This window comes from Haliotis rubra, unplaced genomic scaffold (genome assembly GCF_003918875.1).
Source record: "Haliotis rubra isolate DU_JTF1 unplaced genomic scaffold, ASM391887v1 Scf203, whole genome shotgun sequence".
Lineage (NCBI taxonomy): Eukaryota > Metazoa > Mollusca > Gastropoda > Lepetellida > Haliotidae > Haliotis > Haliotis rubra.
In genome coordinates, this window is record NW_025766037.1 from 470956 (window position 1) to 492949 (window position 21994).

Sequence of the window (21994 nt, forward strand, 5' to 3'; positions counted from 1 at the left end):
ATAGAATATGAACTCATCAGCCATTTAGGGTACCGGGTATGGCTATGTCTTCTGACTTTCTTTAGGGTACATTTCTGTATACAGAAAGCGTGCATAGTACCCCTTTAGCTCTATCGATGGTAGTAGCCCCTTTATCCCACAGATGACATCCTTTCCTTGCCAGCTTGCTGACAGGATAATCACTTCAGCAAGGCTGACATGGTTTCACATGGTTTAACTTCAGCAAGGCTTACAAGGTTTCACATGGTTTAACTTCAGCAAGGCTGACATGGTTTCACATGGTTTAACTTCAGCAAGGATGACATGGTTTCTCTTCAGCAAGGCTGACATGGTTTCACATGGTTTAACTTCAGCAAGGCTGACATAGTTTCACATGGTTTAACTTCAGTAAAGCTGACATGGTTTCTCTTCAAGCTGAAGGCTGACATGGTTTGACATGGTTTCTCTACAGCAAGGCTGACATGGTTTCACATGGTTTAACTTCAGCAAGGGTAACATGGTTTCACATGGTTTAACTTCAGCAAGGCTGACATGGTTTCACATGGTTTCTCTTCAGCAAGGCTGACATGGTTTCACATGGTTCAACTTCAGCAAGGTTGACATGATTTCACATGGTTTCTCTTCAGCAAGGCTGACATGGTTCAACTTCAGCAAGGCTGACATGGTTTGACATGGTTTCACATGGTTTAACTTCAGCAAGGCTGACATGGTTTCACATGGTTTCTCTTCAGCAAGGCTTACATGGTTTCACATGGTTTAACTTCAGCAAGGCTGACATTATTTCACATGGTTTCTCTTCAGCAAGGCTGACATGGTTTCTCTTCAGCAAGGTTGACATGGTTTCACATGGTTTAACTTCAGCAAGGCTGACATGGTTTTTCAACAGCAAGGCTGATAAGGTTTTTCTTCAGCAAGGCTGACATGGTTTCACATGGTTTAACTTCAGCAAGGCTGACATGATTTCACATGGTTTCTCTTCAGCAAGGCTGACATGGTTTCACATGGTTTAACTTCAGCAAGGCTGACATGGTTTCACATGGTTCAACTTCAGCAAGGCTGACCTGACATGGTTTCTCTACAGCAAGGCTGACATGGTTTCACATGGTTTAACTTCAGCAAGGCTGACATGGTTTCACATGGTTTAACTTCAGCAAGGCTGACATGATTTCACATGGTTTAACTTCAGCAAGGCTGACATGGTTTCACATGGTTTCTCTTCAGCAAGGCTGACATCGTTTCACATGGTTTAACTTCAGCAAGGCTGACATGGTTTCTCATGGTTTTCTTCAACAAGGCTGACATGGTTTCACATGGCGTAACTGACATGGTAACATTCAGCAAGGCTGACATGGTGTAACTTCAGCAAGGCTGACATGGTTTCACATGGTTTAACTTCAGCAAGGCTGACATGGTTTAACTGCAGCAAGGCTGATTATCTAGCAAGGCTGACATGGTTTCACATGGTTTAACTTCAGCACATGGCATGGTTTAACTTCACATGATTTCACATGGTTTCTCTTCAGCAAGGCTGGCTGACATGGTTTATCTTCAGCAAGGCTGACATGGTTTCACATGGTTTTACTTCAGCAAGGCTGACATGGTTTCACATGGTTCAACTTCAGCAAGGCTGACATGGTTTCTCTTCAGCAAGGCTGACATGGTTTTTCTTCAGCAAGGCTGACATGGTTTCACATGGTTTAACTTCAGCAAGGCTGACATGGTTTTTCTTCAGCAAGGCTGACATGGTTTCACATGGTTCAACTTCAGCAAGGCTGACATGGTTTCTCTTCAGCAAGGCTGACATGGTTTGTCTTCAGCAAGGCTGACTTCCACATGGTTTAACTTCAGCAGGCTGACATGGTTTCACAGGCTGGTTTCACATGGTTTCAGCAAGGCTGACATGGTTTCACATGGTTCAACTTCAGCAAGGCTGACATGGTTTTTCTTCAGCAAGGCTGACATGTCTTCACATGGTTTAACTTCAGCAAGGCTGACATGGTTTTTCTTCAGCAAGGCTGACATGGTTTCACATGGTTCATGGCGAAAGCTTCACATGGTTTGACATGGTTTCTCCTTCAGCAAGGCTGACATGGTTTCACATGGTTTTAACTTCAACAAGACTGACATGGCTGACATGGTTTTCACATGGTTTATTTTCAGCAAGGCTGACATGGTTTCACATGGTTTAACTTCAGCAAGGCTGACATGGTTTTCATGGTTTTCTCTTCAGCAAGGCTGACATGGTTTCACATGGTTTAACTTCAGCAAGGCTGACATGGTTTCACATGGTTTAACTTCAGCAAGGCTGACATGATTTCACATGGTTTCTCTTCAGCAAGGCTGACATGGTTTCACATGGTTTAACTGTAGCAAGGCTGACATGGTTTCTCTTCAGCAAGGCTGACATGGTTTCACATGGTTTAACTTCAGCAAGGCTGACATGCTGTAGCAAGGCTGACATGGGTTCCCATGGTTTAACTTCAGCAAGGCTGACATGATTTCACATGGTTTCTCTTCAGCAGGGCTGACATGGTTTCTCTTCAGCAAGGCTGACATGGTTTCACATGGTTTTACTTCAGCAAGGCTGACATGGTTTCACATGGTTCAACTTCAGCAAGGTTGACATGGTTTCTCTTCAGCAAGGCTGACATGGTTTTTCTTCAGCAAGGCTGACATGGTTTCACATGGTGTAACTGTAGCAAGGCTGACATGGTGTAGCAAGGCTGACATGGTTTCACATGGTTTATTTGTAGCAAGGCTGACATGGTTTCACATGGTTCAACTTCAGCAAGGCTGACATGGTTTCACATGGTTTCTCTTCAGCAAGGCTGACATGGTTTCACATGGTTTAACTTCAGCAAGGCTGACATGGTTTAACTTCAGCAAGGCTGACATGGTTTCATGGTTTAAAGCAAGGCTGACATGGTCAGCAAGGCTGACATGGTTTCACATGGTTTAATTTGTTGACATGGTTTCACATGGTTTAACTTCAGCAAGGCTGACATGGTTTCACATGGTTTAACTTCAGCAAGGCTGACATGATTTCTGACATGGTTTCACTCTTCAGCAAGGATGACATGGTTTTCTCTTCAGCAAGGCTGACATGGTTTCACATGGTTTAACTTCAGCAAGGCTGACATGGTTTCATGGTTTCATGGTTTAACTTCAGCAAGGCTGACATGGTTTCACATGGTTTAACTGTCAGCAAGGCTGACATGGTTTTCTTAGCAAGGGCATGGACATGGTTTCACATGGTTTAACTTCAGCAAGGCTGACATGGTTTCACATGGTTTCTCTTTCAAGGCTGACAGTCTGGCATGATTTGTCTTCACATGGTTTAACTTCAGCAAGGCTGACATGGATATGGTTTAACTTCAGCAAGGCTGACATGGTTTCACATGGTTTAACTTCAGCAAGGCTGACATGGTTTCTCTTCAGCAAGGCTGACATGGTTTCACATGGTTTAACTTCAGCAAGGCTGACATGGTTTCACATGGTTTCAACTTCAGCAAGGCTGACATGGTTTCACATGGTTTAACTTCAGCAAGGCTGACATGGTTTCACATGGTTTAACTTCAGCAAGGCTGACATGGTTTCACATGGTTTAACTGTAGCAAGGCTGACATGGTTTCACATGGTTTCTCTTCAGAAAGGCTGACATGGTTTCCATCACAATAAACAGCTGTAAATGTTGACCAATCACAATAAACAGCTGTAAATATGAACCCATCACAATAAACAGCTGTAAATATTAACCCATCACAATAAACAGCTGTAAATATTAACTCATCACAATAAACAGCTGTAAATAGTAACCCACTACAACAGATATGCTGTAGATAGTAACCCACTACAACAGATATGCTGTAGATAGCAACCCACTACAACAGATATGCTGTAAATAGTAACCCACTACAACAGATATGCTGTAGATAGCAACCCAATACAACAGATATGATGTAGATAGCAACCCACTACAACAGATATGCTGTAGATATTAACCCACTACAACAGATATGCTGTAGATAGTAACCCACTACAACAGATATGCTGTAAATAGTAACCCACTACAACAGATATGCTGTAAATAGTAACCCACTACAACAGATATGCTGTAGATATTAACCCACTACAACAGATATGCTGTAGATATTAACCCACTACAACAGATATGCTGTAGATATTAACCCACTACAACAGATATGCTGTAGATATTAACCCACTACAACAGATATGCTGTAGATATTAACCCAATACATCAGATATGCTGTAGATATTAATACAACATGTGTAGACAGATAACCCACTACAACAGATATGCTGTAGATATTAACCCACTACAACAGATATGCTGTAGATATTAACCCACTACAACAGATATGCTGTAGATATTAACCCACTACAACAGATATGCTGTAGATAGTAACCCACTACAACAGATATGCTGTAGATATTAACCTATACATCACTATGCTGCAGATATTAACCCACTACAACAGATATGCTGTAGATATTAACCCACTACAACAGATATGCTGTAGATATTAACCCACTACAACAGATATACTGTAGATATTAACCCACTACATCAGATATGCTGTAGATATTAACCCAATACATCAGATATGCTGTAGATATTAACCCACTACAACATATATGCTGTAGATAGTAACCCACTACATCAGATATGCTGCAGATATTAACCCACTAAAACAGATATGCTGTAGATACTAACACACTACAACAGATATGCTGTAGATATTAACCCACTACAACAGATATGCTGTAAATAGTAACCCACTACAACAGATATGCTGTAGATATTAACCTACAACAACACTAGCTGTAAATAGTAACTCTCTACAACAGATATGCTGTAGATAGTAACCCACTACAACAGATATGCTGTAGATATTAACACTACAACAGATATGCTGTAGATATTAACCCACTACAACAGATACAGATATTAACCCACTACAACAGATATGCTGTAGATATTAACCCACTACAACAGATATGCTGTAGATAGTAACCCACTACAACAGATATGCTGTAGATATTAACCCACTACAACAGATATGCTGTAGATATTAACCCACTACAACAGATATTCTGTAGATATTAACCCACTACAACAGATATGCTGTAGATATTAACCCATTACAAAACACTCAGCTGTAAGTATTAACCCACTACAAAGCACTCAGCTGTAAGTTTTAACCCACTACAAAACACAACTGTAGGTTAGTAGCTACGGTTTCACGCAGCTTTTAGCAATATTCCAGCAATATCACAGCGGGGGACACCAGAAATGGGCTTCACACATTGTGTCCATGTGGGGAATCGAACCCGGGTCTTCGGCATGATGAGTGGATGCCTAACCACAAGGCAAGGTAATAACTCACGACAACACAGCTGAAAATACTAACCCATGACACTGAGGTGTAAACAGTCACAGAGATGTAAATCCTAACCCTCTACAACAGAGAGATGCCAATATGATCCCACTTACTTGTATCCCTTGAAGACTAGTGTAAGACGGTCGTCACCATTCAGGAAGTACTTGTGGGTCATGGATCTGTAGGTCTTCTCTCCGTAGAAGTATGGCAGAATCTTCAGGGCATTCCATTTACCCAGGAACTGAGGAAACAAGTGACACATGTACATAAACTGTGTCTGTATGTAGAACATCGTGTTTGTACAGAAGAGATCATATCTGCAAGTAGAACATCGTGTGTGTACAGAAGAGATCATATCTGCATGTAGAACATCGTGTTTGTACAGAAGAGATCATATCTGCATGTAGAACATCGTGTTTGTACAGAAGAGATCATATCTGCATGTAGAACATCGTGTGTGTACAGAAGAGATCATATCTGCATGTGTAGAACATCGTGTGTACAGAAGAGATCATATCTGTGTGTAGAACACCGTGTGTACAAATAAGAGATCTTAACTGTGTGTAGAACATTGTGTGTACATAGGAGATCATATCTGTGTGTAGAACATCGTGTGTGTACATAAGAAAACATATGTGTGTGTAAGACATTGTGTTTGTACACAGGAAATGATATCTGTGTGTAGAACATCCTGTTTATACATTGGAGATCATATCTGTCTGTAGAACATTGCGCTTGTACATAGGAGATCATATCTGAGTGTAGAACATTATGTTTGGATGTAGAAAATATGTCTGTAGGACATCATGTCTGTATGCAGGAAATTATGTCTGTAGGGCATCATGTCTGTATGCAGGAAATTATGTCTGTAGGACATCATGTCTGTATGCAGGAAATTATGTCTGTGTGTATGACATCATGTCTGTATGTATGCAGGAAATTATGTTCTGTGTAGGACATCATGTGTATGCAGGAAATTATGTCTGTAGGACATCATGTCTGTATGCAGGAAATTATGTCTGTCTGTAGGACATCATGTCTGTATGCAGGTAATTATGTCTGTGTGTAGGACATCATGTCTGTATGCAGGAAATTATGTCTGTCTGTAGGACATCATGTCTGTATGCAGGAAATTATGTCTGTAGGACATCATGTCAGTATGCAGGAAATTATGTCTGTGTGTAGGACATCATGTCTGTTTGCAGGTAATTAAATCTATGTGTAGGACATCATGTCTGTATGCAGGTAATTATGTCTGTGTGTAGGCCACCTGGTGTTTACATACATACATTTCCGACTTACTTGAGTGAGATCGAAGTCTGCCTGTATAGGTATATTGGGCACCTTGTGTTTACATACATACATTTCCCGACTTACTTGAGTGAGATCGAAGTCTGCCTGTAAGGTGTATTGGGCACCTGGTGTTTACATACATACATTTCCCGACTTACTTGAGTGAGATCGAAGTCTGCCTGTATGGGTATATTGGGCACCTGGTGTTTACATCCATACATTTCCCGACTTACTTGAGTGAGATCGAAGTCTGCCTGTATGGGTATATTGGGCACCTGGTGTTTACATACATACATTTCCCGACTTACTTGAGTGAGATCGAAGTCTGCCTGTATGGGTATATTGGGCACCTTGTGTTTACATACATACATTTCCCGACTTACTTGAGTGAGATCGAAGTCTGCCTGTATGGGTATATTGGGCACCTGGTGTTTACATACATACATTTCCCGACTTACTTGAGTGAGATCGAAGTCTGCCTGTATGGGTATATTGGGCACCTGGTGTTTACATCCATACATTTCCCGACTTACTTGAGTGAGATCGAAGTCTGCCTGTAAGGTGTATTGGGCACCTGGTGTTTACATACATACATTTCCCGACTTACTTGAGTGAGATCGAAGTCTGCCTGTATGGGTATATTGGGCACCTGGCATCGGTCTGAAACAAGGGGAAATACACATGGTCATGTGATAACAGGAATGTCAGAGTGAGTGAGTGAGTGAGTTTAGTTTTACGCTGCACTCAGCAATATTCCAGCTATATGGCGGCGGTCTGTAAATAATCGAGTCTGGACCAGACAATCCAGTGACCAATAGCATGAGCATCGATCTACGCCATTGGGAACCGATGACATGTGTCAACCAAGTCAGCGAGCCTGACCACACGATCCCGTTGGTCGCCTCTTACGACAAGCATAGTCACCTTTTGTGGCAAGCATGGGTTGCTGAAGACCTATTCTACCCGGATCTTCACGGGTCCAGGGCCTAGATTTTTGAAGCACTCTTAGCGCTAAGATAGTCGTAAGTTAATGTTAATGTATAGCACTTACGACTATCTTAGCGCTAAGAGAGCTTCGAAAATCTAGGGCCAGGAATGTAAAATATTAAATGCCCTCTTTGCTTTGAGTCTTCAGCTTATGATATCACACTGAAAACAGCCATCTAGTCAGACTATACCATTCTATATGAGAGAAAGAAACGGTGATAAACTTAATGCCTCATGTTTAGTGTCTCAAATACAATGTGAAATTGGTAGGGACATCCAATAACATCATTCCAAAGTAATGAAGCCATGGTTTATCATAAATTATGAGAAGATCCCTTGATAACCAAGGATGGACATGTGGCTGATATACTTATCATATTCATTCATGAGTGAGTGAGTATGGATTTATGCTGCTTATAGCAATATCATGGCGGGGGACACCAGAAATGGGCTTCACACATTGTACCCATGTGGGGAATCGTAGCCGAGTCTTTCAGTGTGACGAGCGGACGCTTTAACCATTAGGCTAAACCACCTCCCCGAATAATGGCATAAGAGAAGCAAATGAGAGCACAGTTTGTGTCATTGTCCCTACAAACTGGATAAAGATATACAAGATCCAAAACACAGCAGTAAAAGCCACTCCATGAAAAAAAGAAAAAAGATGATGCAGTCAAAGATGATGCAGTCAAAGAAGCAACATGTCACACCTGTTCTAAAGGCTCTACACTGACTATCTGTGATGAGACTTCAACACAAGATTCTTTCCATAACATATCAAAGCACTACAAAACATTGCGAAATTCGTATAACGTAGACCCACTTACAGCATCACCAACTCATTCACTCACTAACTCAAGCTCACCTGCTCCACTGTGGCCAACAGTCTCAAGGTACTCTGGTGGAATGGTACACAGATCTGGAACATCAAAAGGGAAATCGAAATATTATTGCCAAGAATAGTATATACCTGTATTAACATACACCATTGTCTTCAGGTCCACACCTATCCTCTGTACATACCTGTATCTACATACACCATTGTCTTCAGGTTACACATGTTCTCTGTACATACCTGTATCAACATACACCATTGACTTCAGATCCACACACATCATCTGTACATACCTGTATCAACATACACCATTGTCTTCAGATCCACACACATCCTCTGTACATACCTGTATCAACATACACCATTGTCTTCAGATCACACACACCACATGTCCACACACATCCTCTGTACATACCTGTATCAACATACACCATTGTCTTCAGATCCACACCTGTCCTCTGTACATACCTGTATCAACATACACCATTGTCTTCAGATCCACACACGTCCTCTGTACATACCTGTATCAACATACACCATTGTCTTCAGGTCCATCCTCTGGTCATACACCATTGTCTTCAGATCCACACACATCATCTGTACATACCTGTATCAACATACACCATTGTCTTCAGGTCCACACCTGTCCTCTGTACATACCTGTATCAACATACACCATTGTCTTCAGATCCACACACATCCTCTGTACATACCTGTATCAACATACACCATTGTCTTCAGGTCCACACCTGTATTCATCCTCTGGTATCCATACCACATCATCTGTACTCCTCTGTACATGTACACCTGTATCAACATACACCATTGTCTTCATACCTGTATCCATACACCATTGTCTTCTCCTCTGTACATACCTGTCAATCAACATACACCATTGTCTGTATCAACATACACCATTGTCTTCAGGTCCACACACGTCCTCTGTACATAGCTCTCCAGCAACTTCATCGTGTCAGGGTCAATGATGTCATCCCTGGCCAGTATGGACGTGTGTGCCAGACCATCAAGACACCACCCATCGTTGCCAACTTGACGACACGAATATGTCACAGCGTAGTTGTAGTCTGTGTAAACTATCTTGAAAGTGCCTGATGAGAGTAAAATAACTGGATTCACAAAAACTGACACAAATATCTCAGAATCTATACATTTCCAGTAAATCCTTAAAAAAACAGTATATGATACAAAAGATTCAAGATCATACTTATGGCATGAGTGATCAAGTGTCAGGAACAGCTTCCACATTTCTATTGCAAGAGATCAGCAATAAGGAGGTGGCTGAAAAGTTCTGTGCCTAATTATGACAGACTGAACTGATGGTGTAGACTGTCTGTACACTTCTGCCAATGATGCATGAGTGATGGATCCTACTGGTGTAGAAAGCTTTCTCTTCTTGGTGGTGGACAAATTATGGTATTCCATAGCCAAAATCAACTGCATAATGCTTGCCAGACAGTTCTTTCATCAGGTTCGGGAAGAGGTAGAATTCTACTGATTCTACTGATGAGCATGGAAAGTATTGTACATAATACAAGCAAACTGTTTAGGGTGTACCAGACATGCTTTAGGTTAGGATCAGAACTTTCCAGCCATCCCTCATTGATGGTGACAATGTGTAACCTGGCTGACTGTATCCCACGTCATTCTCACAAAGACTTGAATTTATAAAGGCAGCTGTTGAATATTTCTAAGTATAGCATGAAAGAACACTCACTTACAGATTATTACAGATAGAGATAATTACCTTGGCCTGTCAGGGTACTGAAGATGTAGTCTCCATGTGAATCTTTCTCAAACAATATTGTACCTGGCCTGAGGCAGGTGCTTGATCCCTGTCTATAAACAGAGTGAGTGAGTGAGTTTAGTTTTATGCTGCTTTTAGCAATATTCCAGCAATATCACGGCAGGGGACACCAGAAATGGGCTTCACACAATGTGCCCATGTGGGGAATCGAACCCGGGTCTTCGGTGTGACCAGCGAACGCCTTAACCACTAGGCTACCCCACCACCCCCTCTGGAAACAGAAACAAGTGCTCTTTACAGTGAGTGAGTGAGTTTAGTTTTACGCTGCTTTTAGCATTATTCCATCAATATCTGGGCGAGGGGACACCAGAAATGGGCTTCACACATTGCACCCAGTTCTTTACAGAATCACACTGTGATACTAAATGTAACAGCACATGTTGTACTTTACTTCATCAAAAATACACCACAATGCCAGAAATAATGATAACTGATTATTTGCCAAAGAAGATTCTGTTCAATCCATTGGGCTTAAAAGGCAAACTGGTGATGAACAGAAGTTGAGGGAGGTAACTCCTACCAAGATGTAGCCATAGGGGGTTGGGTAGGTGTTTGAATAACAAGGGAAATAACTCCTGTTGACATGTAGCCACAGGTGCTGTGAAATAACATAAGAGAGGTAACTCCTACTGACATGTATCCACAGAAGGTGCGGAGAAATAACGTAAGGGAGTTAACTCCTGCTAACATGAATCCACAGAAGGTGCTGAGAAATAACATGAGTTAACTCCAGCTAATATATAGGCACAGGCAGTGGTGTGAAACAACATAAGGGAAGTAACTCCTGCTAATATGTAGGCATAGACAGTGGTGTGAAATAACACAAGGGAGGTAACTCCTACTGACATGTAACCACGGTAGGCAGTGGTAAAAGCTCCGTCGTCCTTCAAAAAGTAATCTTGTATTGCTGTCAGATAAACCTTCCCACCAAAGTTGTTCGGCGACGTCTTGATGATATTCCACATCCCTAAAAACTAAAAGATGAGAATGATAAACTATCTTGTTCAAAGCCAGAGCAAAACTGGGAAGGGATGGATGAAAAGCAGTTGACGCCAAGAGAATTGGGGCAGAAACAAACTCCGAATTCCAGCCATCACTTTCAACAAATCCCATTTTTTTACTCCAAGGCAGTTATCAGTCTTCCCTGCTTGTCATAGACATATACTCACTCGGTTCTTGTCAAAGTTCTTTTGTATTGGCATCTTGTCCAGCTTACACATCTCTGAGGGGAAAAGATCACAGTGAAACATTACTGTGAAACATCCTTTCTAAACATCATTGTGAAAAGAGTAGTTTTAAAACATCATTGTGAAACAGAATTTCCTATACAATATTGTGAAACATCATTTTAAAAACATCATTGTGAAACAGAATTTCCTATACAATATTGTAAAACATCATTTTTAAAACATCATTGTGAAACAGTATTTCCTATACATTATTGTGAAACATCATTGTGAAACAGAATTTCCTATACATTATTGTGAAACATCATTGTGAAACAGAATTTCCTATACATTATTGTGAAACATCATTTTTAAAACATTATTGTGAAACAGACTTTCCTATACATTATTGTGAAATGGCATTTTTTAAACATTATTAGGAAGCAGAGTTTCCTGTACATTATTGTGAATGAGAATTTTTTAAAAGTCATTGTGAAAAAGAATTTCCAAACGTTCAACTAACCACAAGCGCTCCATTTGGTCATATTGACATCTTGTTAAACTTTCAAGACAATGTAAAGCTAAGTCCAAAAGATAAACCATTATGAACATGTCCTGTAACATGAATGACAGCTCACCTTCACTGTGATAGCCAGCGGAGACCAGGTAGTCAACAGGTATCTCACACAGATCTGGAATACAAACACACATAGTTATCAGATTGTACACTTGCTACATTATGACTCATATTCTGAACACATACCTGGTACATTATCCTCCACACATGCCTGGTACATTATTCTCCAAACATACCTGGTACATTATCCTTCATATCCTCCACACATACCAGGTACATTATCTCTCATATCCTCCACACATACCAGGTACATTATCTCTCATATCCTCCACACATACCTGGTACATTATCTCTCATATCCTCCACACATACCTGGTACATTATCTCTCATATTCTGAACCAACACATACCTGTTACATTATCACTCATATCCTCCACACATACCTGGTACATTATCACTCATATCCTCCACACATACCTGGTACATTATCCTTCATATCCTCCACACATACCTGGTACATTATCTCTCATATCCTCCACACATACCTGGTACATTATCACTCATATCCTCCACACATACCTGGTACATTATCACTCATATCCTCCACACATACCTGGTACATTATCTCATATCTCCACACATACCTTGTACATTATCTCTCATATCCTCCACACATACCTGGTACATTATCTCTCATATCCTCCACACATACCTGGTACATTATCTCTCATATCCTCCACACATACCTGGTACATTATCCTCATATCCTCCACACATACCTGGTACATTATCTCTCATATCCTCCACACATACCTGGTACATTATCTCTTCATATCCTCCACACATACCTGGTACATTATCTCTCATATCCTCCACACATACCTGGTACATTATCTCTCATATCCTCATATCCTGGTACACATCCTTCATATCCTGTACACATACCTGGTACATCATATCCTGCACACATACCTGGTACATTATCCTTCATATCCTCCACACATACCTGGTACATTATCTCTCATATCCTCCACACATACCTGGTACATTATCACTCATATCCTGCACACATACCTGGTACATTATCACTCATATCCTCCACACATACCTGGTACATTATCTCTCATATCCTCCACACATACCTTGTACATTATCCTTCATATCCTCAACACATACCTGGTACATTATCCTTCATATCCTCCACACATACCTGGTACATTATCTCTCGTATCCTCCACACATACCTGGTACATTATCACTCATATCCTCCACACATACCTGGTTCTTTATCACTCATATCCTCCACACATACCTGGTACATTATCCTTTATATCCTCCACACATACCTGGTACATTATCCTTCATATCCTCCACACATACCTGGTACATTATCACTCATATCCTCCACACATACCTGGTTCATTATCTCTCATATCCTCCACACATACCTGGTACATTATCCTTTATATCCTCCACACATACCTGGTACATTATCTCTCATATTCTCCAAACATACTTTGTACATTATCCTTCATATCCTCCACACATACCTGGTACATTATCCCTCATATCCTCCACACATACCTGGTACATTATCCTTTATATCCTCCACACATACCTGGTACATTATCTTTCATATCCTCCACACATACCTGGTACATTATCACTCATATATCCTACCATTATCCTCATATCCTCCACACATACCTGGTACATTATCCTTTATATCCTCCACACATACCTGGTACATTATCTTTCATATCCTGAACCCACACATACCTGGTACATTATCACTCATATCCTCCACACATACCTGGTACATTATCACTCATATTCTCCACACATACCAGGTACATTATCCCTGATATCATCTAAACATACCTGGTACATTATCCTTTATATCCTCCACACATACCTGGTACATTATCTCTCATATCCTCCACGCTGATGCACAATGCTGATACATAACGTTCCAAGTTGTGCATGATGTTGTCGGGGACAGGGTTCTGCCGGGCGATGATTTGGACACTCATATGCTGCTGTGGACACTGACCATTGTCGGAGATGCTGCTACAGGAGAGGGTTACAGCGTAGTTGTAGTCAGTGTACACTATCTGGACACTGGCAGACATGTTCATGATGTGGGCAGTGTAACGGCCAGGCTGATCCTGGGTCAGCTCCAGGTGGTGCGGAGGCAGGCAGTTTTCTGACCCTGGACTGGAGCGATAGAGCAAAAGTTTGTGCTCAGAACACAATACAGTGAAATTCTGATCTTGGACTGGAAGGATGGAGCAAACTTAGTCGCGAGTACACAATACAGTGAAATTCAGATCTTGGACTGGAAGGATTGAGCAAAGTTAGTGCTCAGTACACAATACAGTGAAATTCTGACACTTTATTGGAAGGATGGAGCAAAGTTAGTGCCCAGTACAATACAGTGAAATTCTGACACTTTATTGGAAGGAGGGAACAAATTTAGTACTCACTACAATACAGTGAAATTCTGGGGTCTTGGGGGTCTTTTACTACAGATTTACATCGATCTCAAAAGCGTTCAGAATGTAACAAAAAGCCCGGAAATTCTCATGTCTGCACAATATCATTCTTTCATGAACTCCAAACAGTACAACCTTTCTCCAATGAAGTCCATCACATTAGATTGTTTTACATATTATGAATCAGTCTAAAACTTTTTCCTTTGACATTACTCAACCAGAGTTCATACAAATGACATTTTCTTTAGCAGAATTGAAAGCAGCAGATCGATGAAGGCACTATATATTCTGTCCTTGTGTAATCACAAGTATTTTCTAATGATAGTCAATGATCAATACACTGTCTGATGTCGGGAATTCACAATTGAAGCCTGCTTGCTCTGGTTATACAACTTTCCTTTCTCTGTCTATGTATTTAGTCTTTTACATAGAATTTTGGAAAATTTGCTTCAGTAATCTCAAGCAGCATGATTGGTCTATAATTTGAAGGGGTATTAGAATTACTTTTCATGTAAAAATTCCTCTTACAGTCTCTTTTTGTGCACACAGTCAAGATGACAAGATAAGATCATAGCGATTTCAAAAGCATAAAGGGAGTGTTCTTGATGAAAATCTCATTTGGCATTCCGCTGAATCCTGTGGGAAGATGGGTAGCCTAGTGTTTAAAGCATTCACTCTTTCTCGTCAAAGACTCAGGTACAAATCCTGCCCTTGAAAATGTGTGAAGCCCATTTGTGGTTAGCTCCGCTGTGGCATTAAACAACTTACACTCACTCACTCACCCATGAAGATCCGGGGTAGAATTGATCTTCAGTAACCCATGTTTATCGTAAAAGGCACTTACTGGGATCGGGTGGTCAGACTCGCTGGCTTGGTTCCCAATTGTGCAGATCGATGCTCATGTTGTTGATCACTGGATTGTCTGGTCCACACTCGATTATGTACAGACCGCCGCCATATAGCTGAATTATTGCTGAGTGAGGCGTAAAACTAAACTCACAAAATGTTTACAGATTGGTTAACAGACTTCCGATAAAGATCCGTCCTTATGAAGAATATTCTTAACACCAATATTGTAAACAATTAACTCATCAGATATTGACAACATAAAAATCAAGTGTTAAAACATTGGTCAGAAAATAATCAAGTCTAAACCAGACAATCCGGTGACTGACATCATAAGCATCGATCTACTCAACTGGAATATGATGACAGGCATCAACCAAGTCAGCGAGAGTAACCAGCTGATCCCGTTTAGTTGCCTCTGACAACAAACATTCTTATCAGGAACTCAATAGGTTACAAGAGTAATCATTAGGGGTGGTTATTGCAGAGAATTTTCATATTGTGATTTATTGCGATGCGAAAGCAAATATTGCGATATGTATTGCACTAACCAGAAGTTGTTTTGTTTTTTTTAAAATACTTATAATCGAGTTAAAGCTTGATTTATAAAGCAAAAATACAACCAAATCACTATGCTTGATTAAGCTTTAATAAAAGCTTTTAATAATGACAAAATAAAAATGTGAATAATATTTGGCACAAATGAAAGAACAATTTAACATCAACGCAGTGGTTACTAGTTTGAACAAGTTTCTCCACTCTCAAAAACAAAAGCCCTGAGATTTTAGACAGCAACTTGACCTGGCCAGGACACATCAGAGATCACTGGTCATTAATGAGTATATATTTAAAACATTAGATCCAAAACATTGCAAAACACTTGAACAACAATAAAGAACACAACTTCAAACCGAACTTGACTTGACTTGTGAATATCCGAGTGTTACGAAGTTTTCCGAAATATACCGGTTTTCAATCAGCGTATCACAATACATATCGTTTTCATGTCTGAACCGGTCATATTGCACAGCCCTAGTAATCATAAGGTTAAAAAATAATAAAATGTAATTAATGTTGTTTGAAATTCTCTTATGCTGGCTTTGCTTCTTCATATCTGTTAACCCGCCGTGATGTTGCTGGAATATTAAAAGCGGCTTAAAACCAAACTCAGTCAGTCAGTCATATCTGTTAGGCCTAGACATACGTGAAACACATGGTCTAAGTTCTGTGAACATCAAATTAATCATATGACACTACTGGTGTGAGAAGTTCTGATGAAATATCAGTGTACAAGTAATTAGTTCCCTAGCTTGATCGATTGATAAAATAACTTGAATATGTTTTAATATGAGAATCAATCAAAAACCATACATCACCATGTAGAGAAGATTCAAACTCTATACGAATTGAAAGCATGGCTCTCATTGGTCGACACAGTCTTACAGAGGAATGCTTCATGTTATTGGTCCTTCAACCATTTGGACTCCATTTTATTTTACCCATGTAAATTGTTCATGAAAAATAATTGGGGGAGGACAAATGTAAGCATGTAATCTTAGCCCCCAATCATAACTTTAACGCAGTCATATTGGTGGGCATATCTGCATTACTCAAAAGGAAAATGACATAAGCAATTCAACACATTCCCAATTTAATTATTAACACTTCTACTCCAGTGATATGTGTGTTGCAAAATATTGTCAAATAATGCATATATCAACTTACAAATTTTATTAAAATACATAATCATATTGGTTGGCATCTCTGCATTACATAAATGGAAAAAGATACAAGCAATTCACCACAGTCGCAATCAAAATCAATTATTAACACAGATACTTCAGTGATATGTGTGTTGTAATTTATTGTTGAAGGCCAACACAAGACAGCTGTCACTATGGGTAGTTGTACTGAAAATAGCACCTACTTGATCCCACTGAAGGCCAAAACAAGTTGGTTTTCACTATAGATAGTTGTACTGAAAAAGGCATCTACTTCATCCCAAAGGAGGCCAAAACAAGATGGCTGTGACTTTAGATATTTATATTGAAAAATGCATCTAGTTCATCCAAATGAAAGCCAATACAAGATGGCTATCACTACAGATAGTTGTACTGAAAATAGCACCTACTTCATCCCACTGAAGGAAAACACAAGAAGGCTGTCACTACACATAGTTGTATAGAAAATAGCACCTACTTCATCCTACTGAAGGACAACACAAGATGGCTGTCACTATAGATAGTTGTATAGAAAATAGCACCTACTTCATCCCACTGAAGGACAACACAAGATGGCTGTCACTATACATAGTTGTATAGAAAATAGCACCTACTTCATCCCACTGAAGGATAACACAAGAAGGCTGTCACTATAGATAGTTGCATTGAAAATAGCACCTACTTCATCCCACTGAAGGCCATCACAGGAAGCCTGTCACTATAGATAGTTGTATAGAAAATAGCACCTACTTCATCCCACTGAAGGACAACACAAGAAGACTGTCACTATAGATAGTAGTATAAAAAATAGCACCTACTTCATCCCACTGAAGGAAAACACAAGATGGCTGTCACTATAGATAGTTGTATAGAAAATAGCACCTACTTCATCCTACTGAAGGCGACCACAAGATGGCTGTCACTACAGATAGTTCTATTGCAAATGGCACCTACAACACAATAAGATGGCTGTCACTATAGATAGTTGTACTGCAAATAGCACCTACTTCATCCCACTGAAGGACAACACAAGATGGCTGTCACTATACATAGTTCTATTGCAAATGGCACCTACAACACAAGATGGCTGTCACTATAGATAGTTGTGTAGAAAACAGCACCTACTTCATCCCACTGAAGGACAACACAAGATGGATATCACTACAGATAGTTGTACTGAAAATAGCACCTACTTCATCCCACTGAAGGACAACACAAGAAGGCTGTCACTATAGATAGTTGCATTGAAAATAGCACCTACTTCATCCCACTGAAGGCCATCACAGGAAGCCTGTCACTATAGATAGTTGTATAGAAAATAGCACCTACTTCATCCCACTGAAGGCCACCACAAGATGGCTGTCACTACAGATAGTTGTGTAGAAAATAGCACCTACTTCAAACCACTGAAGGCCACGACAAGATGGCCAGTTGTACTCAGGAAGTAGTTGATACTCTCCGACATAAATGTTTCTCTGTTTCCGCGGAATGTGGTAGTCTTCATAACTTGCCATTCGCCGACAAACTGGAGACAGAGAGGAATATTCACGTTCTTTACAATTCAATGATACATCAATGCATCAAAGATTCACACCAGGCAACATCATACATGATACACCATTCTTTACTAATCCTGGATTGATTTTTAAAGAAAGAAACATTAAAGGAAACCTACCTAGCTAAACATTTCCTTACCAACCCGTGAAAAACAAAGTGGTAATAGGTACTGAACAATTAAAGCTAGATATCATGAATATTTTAGGGATATTTTTCGCAGAGAAGAGTATGTGAGGTATATGTATCACAGGCAAAAGAAAATACAAACCCATATATGGTGATGACTATGACAATAAGATGATATTACATGCATAATCTAAACGAGTATTATTTGCAGGTGAAATAACATAATATTTTGATTAAATACAATTTTCAGGTGTACAGTTTCTTGGGCAGAAGGCAGGGGTAGGGTCAGATACAGATTTGGAATATGGGGTTAGAGGTAGGGGTAGGGTCAGATATTGATTTGGAATATGGGTTTTGGAGGTAGGGGGGTCTAGATTTGGAATATGAGGTTTGGAGAGTAGGGAGTAGGGTCAGATACAGATTTGGAATATGGGGTTGGAGGTAGGGGGTAGGGTCAGATACAGATTTGGAATATGGGGTTGGAGGTAGGGGTAGGGTCAGATATAGAGCTGGAATTTTGAGTTTGGAGGCAGGTGTAGCATCAGATATAGGGCTGGAATATGAGGTTGGAGGTGGGGGTTAGGGATTGGATCAGATACAGGGCTGGAATATGAGGATGAAAGGTGGGGGTTGGGGTTTTGGGGGTTGAGGTAGGAGTCAAATACAGGGCTGGAATATGAGGATGGAGGTGGGGGGTTGGAGTTTTGGGGTTAGGGATTGGATCAGATACAGGGCTGGAATATGAGGATGGAGGTGGGGGTTGGATTTTTGGGGGTTAGGGATTGGATCAGATACAGTGCTGGAATATGGGGGGTGGAGGTGTGGATGGGAGTTAGGGATAGGAGGCCAGGCCAGATACAGAGCTGGATTATGAGGTTGGAGGCAGGGATTGGGGGTGGGGCCAGATGCTGGACTGCAAATATAGGGTTGGAGGTGGGGGTGGAGTTGTGCCTGTGACAGATTACTGATGGGGATGTCTCTGGCCAGGCACATACCTGACTACTGTTGAAGTCTGGCTGTAGCTGGGCCTGGCAGCCTCACACAGGTGGGGGCTGGGGGGACACATCTGATTAGAGGAGAGTAGGGCAGGGTTAGGGTCAGCAGAAGCTTGGGGAGAAAGGAGGATATTGGTTCCTGGTTGAGTGTCTGATGTCTCTAGTGTCAATCTGGAGGCTGGGATGGGCTGGAGGGCCACAGGTGCTTGTAGGGAACAGTGGTGGACTGAGGTAGGATCTGGTTGTCAGGTAGAAGCTTGTAGGGGCTGTGGTTCCTGGTTGTGTCTGATGGTGGGTAGCAACTGGTGTGTAGGGCTCTGGTGTGTGGGGAGAGGTAAAAGGTAGCTCTGTGGTAGGTTGTACTGGGGCTCTGGTGTGTAGAATCTGTGGTGTGTAGGGCTCTGGTGTGTAGCTCTGTGGTGTGTAGGGCTCTGGTGTGTAGCTCTGTGTGTAGGGCTCTGGGTGTATAGCTCTGTGGTGTGTAGGGCTCTGGTGTGTAGCTCTGTGGTGTGTAGGGCTCTGGTGTGTAGCTCTGTGGTGTGTAGGGCTCTGGTGTGTAGCTCTGTGGTGTGTAGGGCTCTGGTGTGTAGCTCTGTGGTGTGTAGGGCTCTGGTGTGTAGCTCTGTGGTGTGTAGGGCTCTGGTGTGTAGCTCTGTGGTGTGTAGGGTGGGTGGGTCACTTCTATTTGTTGAGGGAGGTTGTTTGAGGTGATGGTGCTGTTAGGAGACAGTGGGGAGATGGAAGGAGTGGGGGGTTCAGGTGGGGGTGGGAGGGTGCTGGTGTTGTCAGACACCAGTGGACAACTTGGAGAAGATGGGAGGAGAGGTGGATGAGGTGGATGAGGTGGGGGTGGGGGTGGCAGGGTTGGGGTACTGGTGTTACTCTTGTCAATAGATGACAGTGGGGAGATGGAAGGTGCTGGGTGGTCAGGTAGAGGGGTGGGAGGGTGCTGGTGTTGACCTTGTCAATAGATGACAACACAGGAAGATGGGAGAAGAGAGGTGGAGGTGGGGATAGTGGGTGGCAGGGTGATGGTGATTGTCTCAACAGTAGATATCTGGGTATGTGGATGAAGGAACGGTGGAGGCTGTGGTGGGGGTGGTACTAGGAGTGAAACATTGGTGATTACGTCACTGGTATTCAACCTGGCCTCAACACTTGTGTTGGTGTTGGCCAAGTTGGTGGTGGGGAAGTATGCCTCAACACTACTAGTTTAAATTTGTGTTGAGAATGCTGTGTAGGCATGGAGGTAGTTGGTGGTGGGGAACTAGGATAGAGGACACTAGTTTCTGGTGGTTTGTGTTGGTGGCAGGGTTGAGATGCTGGTTGTGGAGGGATGGACAGTCTCTGGTTGTGGGGAGGTATGATAGAGGACACTAGTTTCGGGTGGTTGTGTTGGTGGCAGGGTTGAGATGCTGGTGTAGGGATGGACAGTCTCTGGTTGTGGGGAGGTATGATAGAGGACACTAGTTTCTGGTGGTTGTGTTGGTGGCAGGGTTGAGATGCTGGTGTAGGGATGGACAGTCTCTGGTTGTGGGGGAGGTACGATGGAGAGGGTGGGGTGGCTGTTGTGGGGATGGGTGCGGCAGGGATGAAATGTCGGTCTGGACAAATAACGGAGGTAAGCAGGTATGACGGATAAGTGGAGGGTGGTGAGGTCGTGGTGGGGGTGGGAGGATTAGAGTGTTGATCTCATGGAGAGATGGCTGGGGAGGTGGTCGAAGGATAGGTGGGTGGGGAGGCTGTGGTGGAGGGGGTAAGAGGAGTGAATCAGTGTTTACCTGGCTGGCATTAAAGTTGGTCTGAACCCTCGTCCGCTCCACCTGGCACAGGTAATCTTGGTTTACACCTGGTGAAACACAGATATCCAGTGAAGAGCACAAACAGGTTACATATTGAGGGAGATTGAGGTTGAGTGGTTGTATAAGTGGTTGAGTTATTGAGTAGTTGAGTGACCGACTGGATGGTTGAGTGAGCAGTTGAATGGTCGGGTGAGTGGTTGAGTGAGCAGTTGAATGGTTGAGTGGGCAGTTGAATGGTGGGTGAGTGGTTGAGTGAGCAGTTGAATGGTTGAGTGGGCAGGTGAATGGTTGGGTGAGTGGTTGAGTGAGCAGTTGAATGGTTGAGTGAGTGGTTGAGTGAGCAGTTGACGGTTGAGTGAAAAATGC

At 41.8% G+C, this 21994-nt stretch overlaps 1 protein-coding gene across 1 annotated transcript in view; it reads right to left on the bottom strand.

The window, feature by feature from the left end:
- Positions 1–21994, bottom strand: part of LOC124275852 — a 118751-nt gene that overhangs the window by 20706 nt on the left and 76051 nt on the right. Inside the window, exons 15-26 of the mRNA XM_046711533.1 lie at positions 21608–21675; positions 18546–18673; positions 14002–14303; positions 12147–12200; positions 11512–11564; positions 11189–11316; positions 10283–10374; positions 9453–9626; positions 8933–8968; positions 8548–8601; positions 7303–7355; positions 5516–5643 (exon numbers count right to left, since the gene is read on the bottom strand). Of these exons, the coding sequence (XP_046567489.1) occupies positions 5516–5643; positions 7303–7355; positions 8548–8601; positions 8933–8968; positions 9453–9626; positions 10283–10374; positions 11189–11316; positions 11512–11564; positions 12147–12200; positions 14002–14303; positions 18546–18673; positions 21608–21675 (1270 nt within the window). The remainder of the gene's footprint in view (positions 1–5515; positions 5644–7302; positions 7356–8547; positions 8602–8932; positions 8969–9452; positions 9627–10282; positions 10375–11188; positions 11317–11511; positions 11565–12146; positions 12201–14001; positions 14304–18545; positions 18674–21607; positions 21676–21994) is intronic.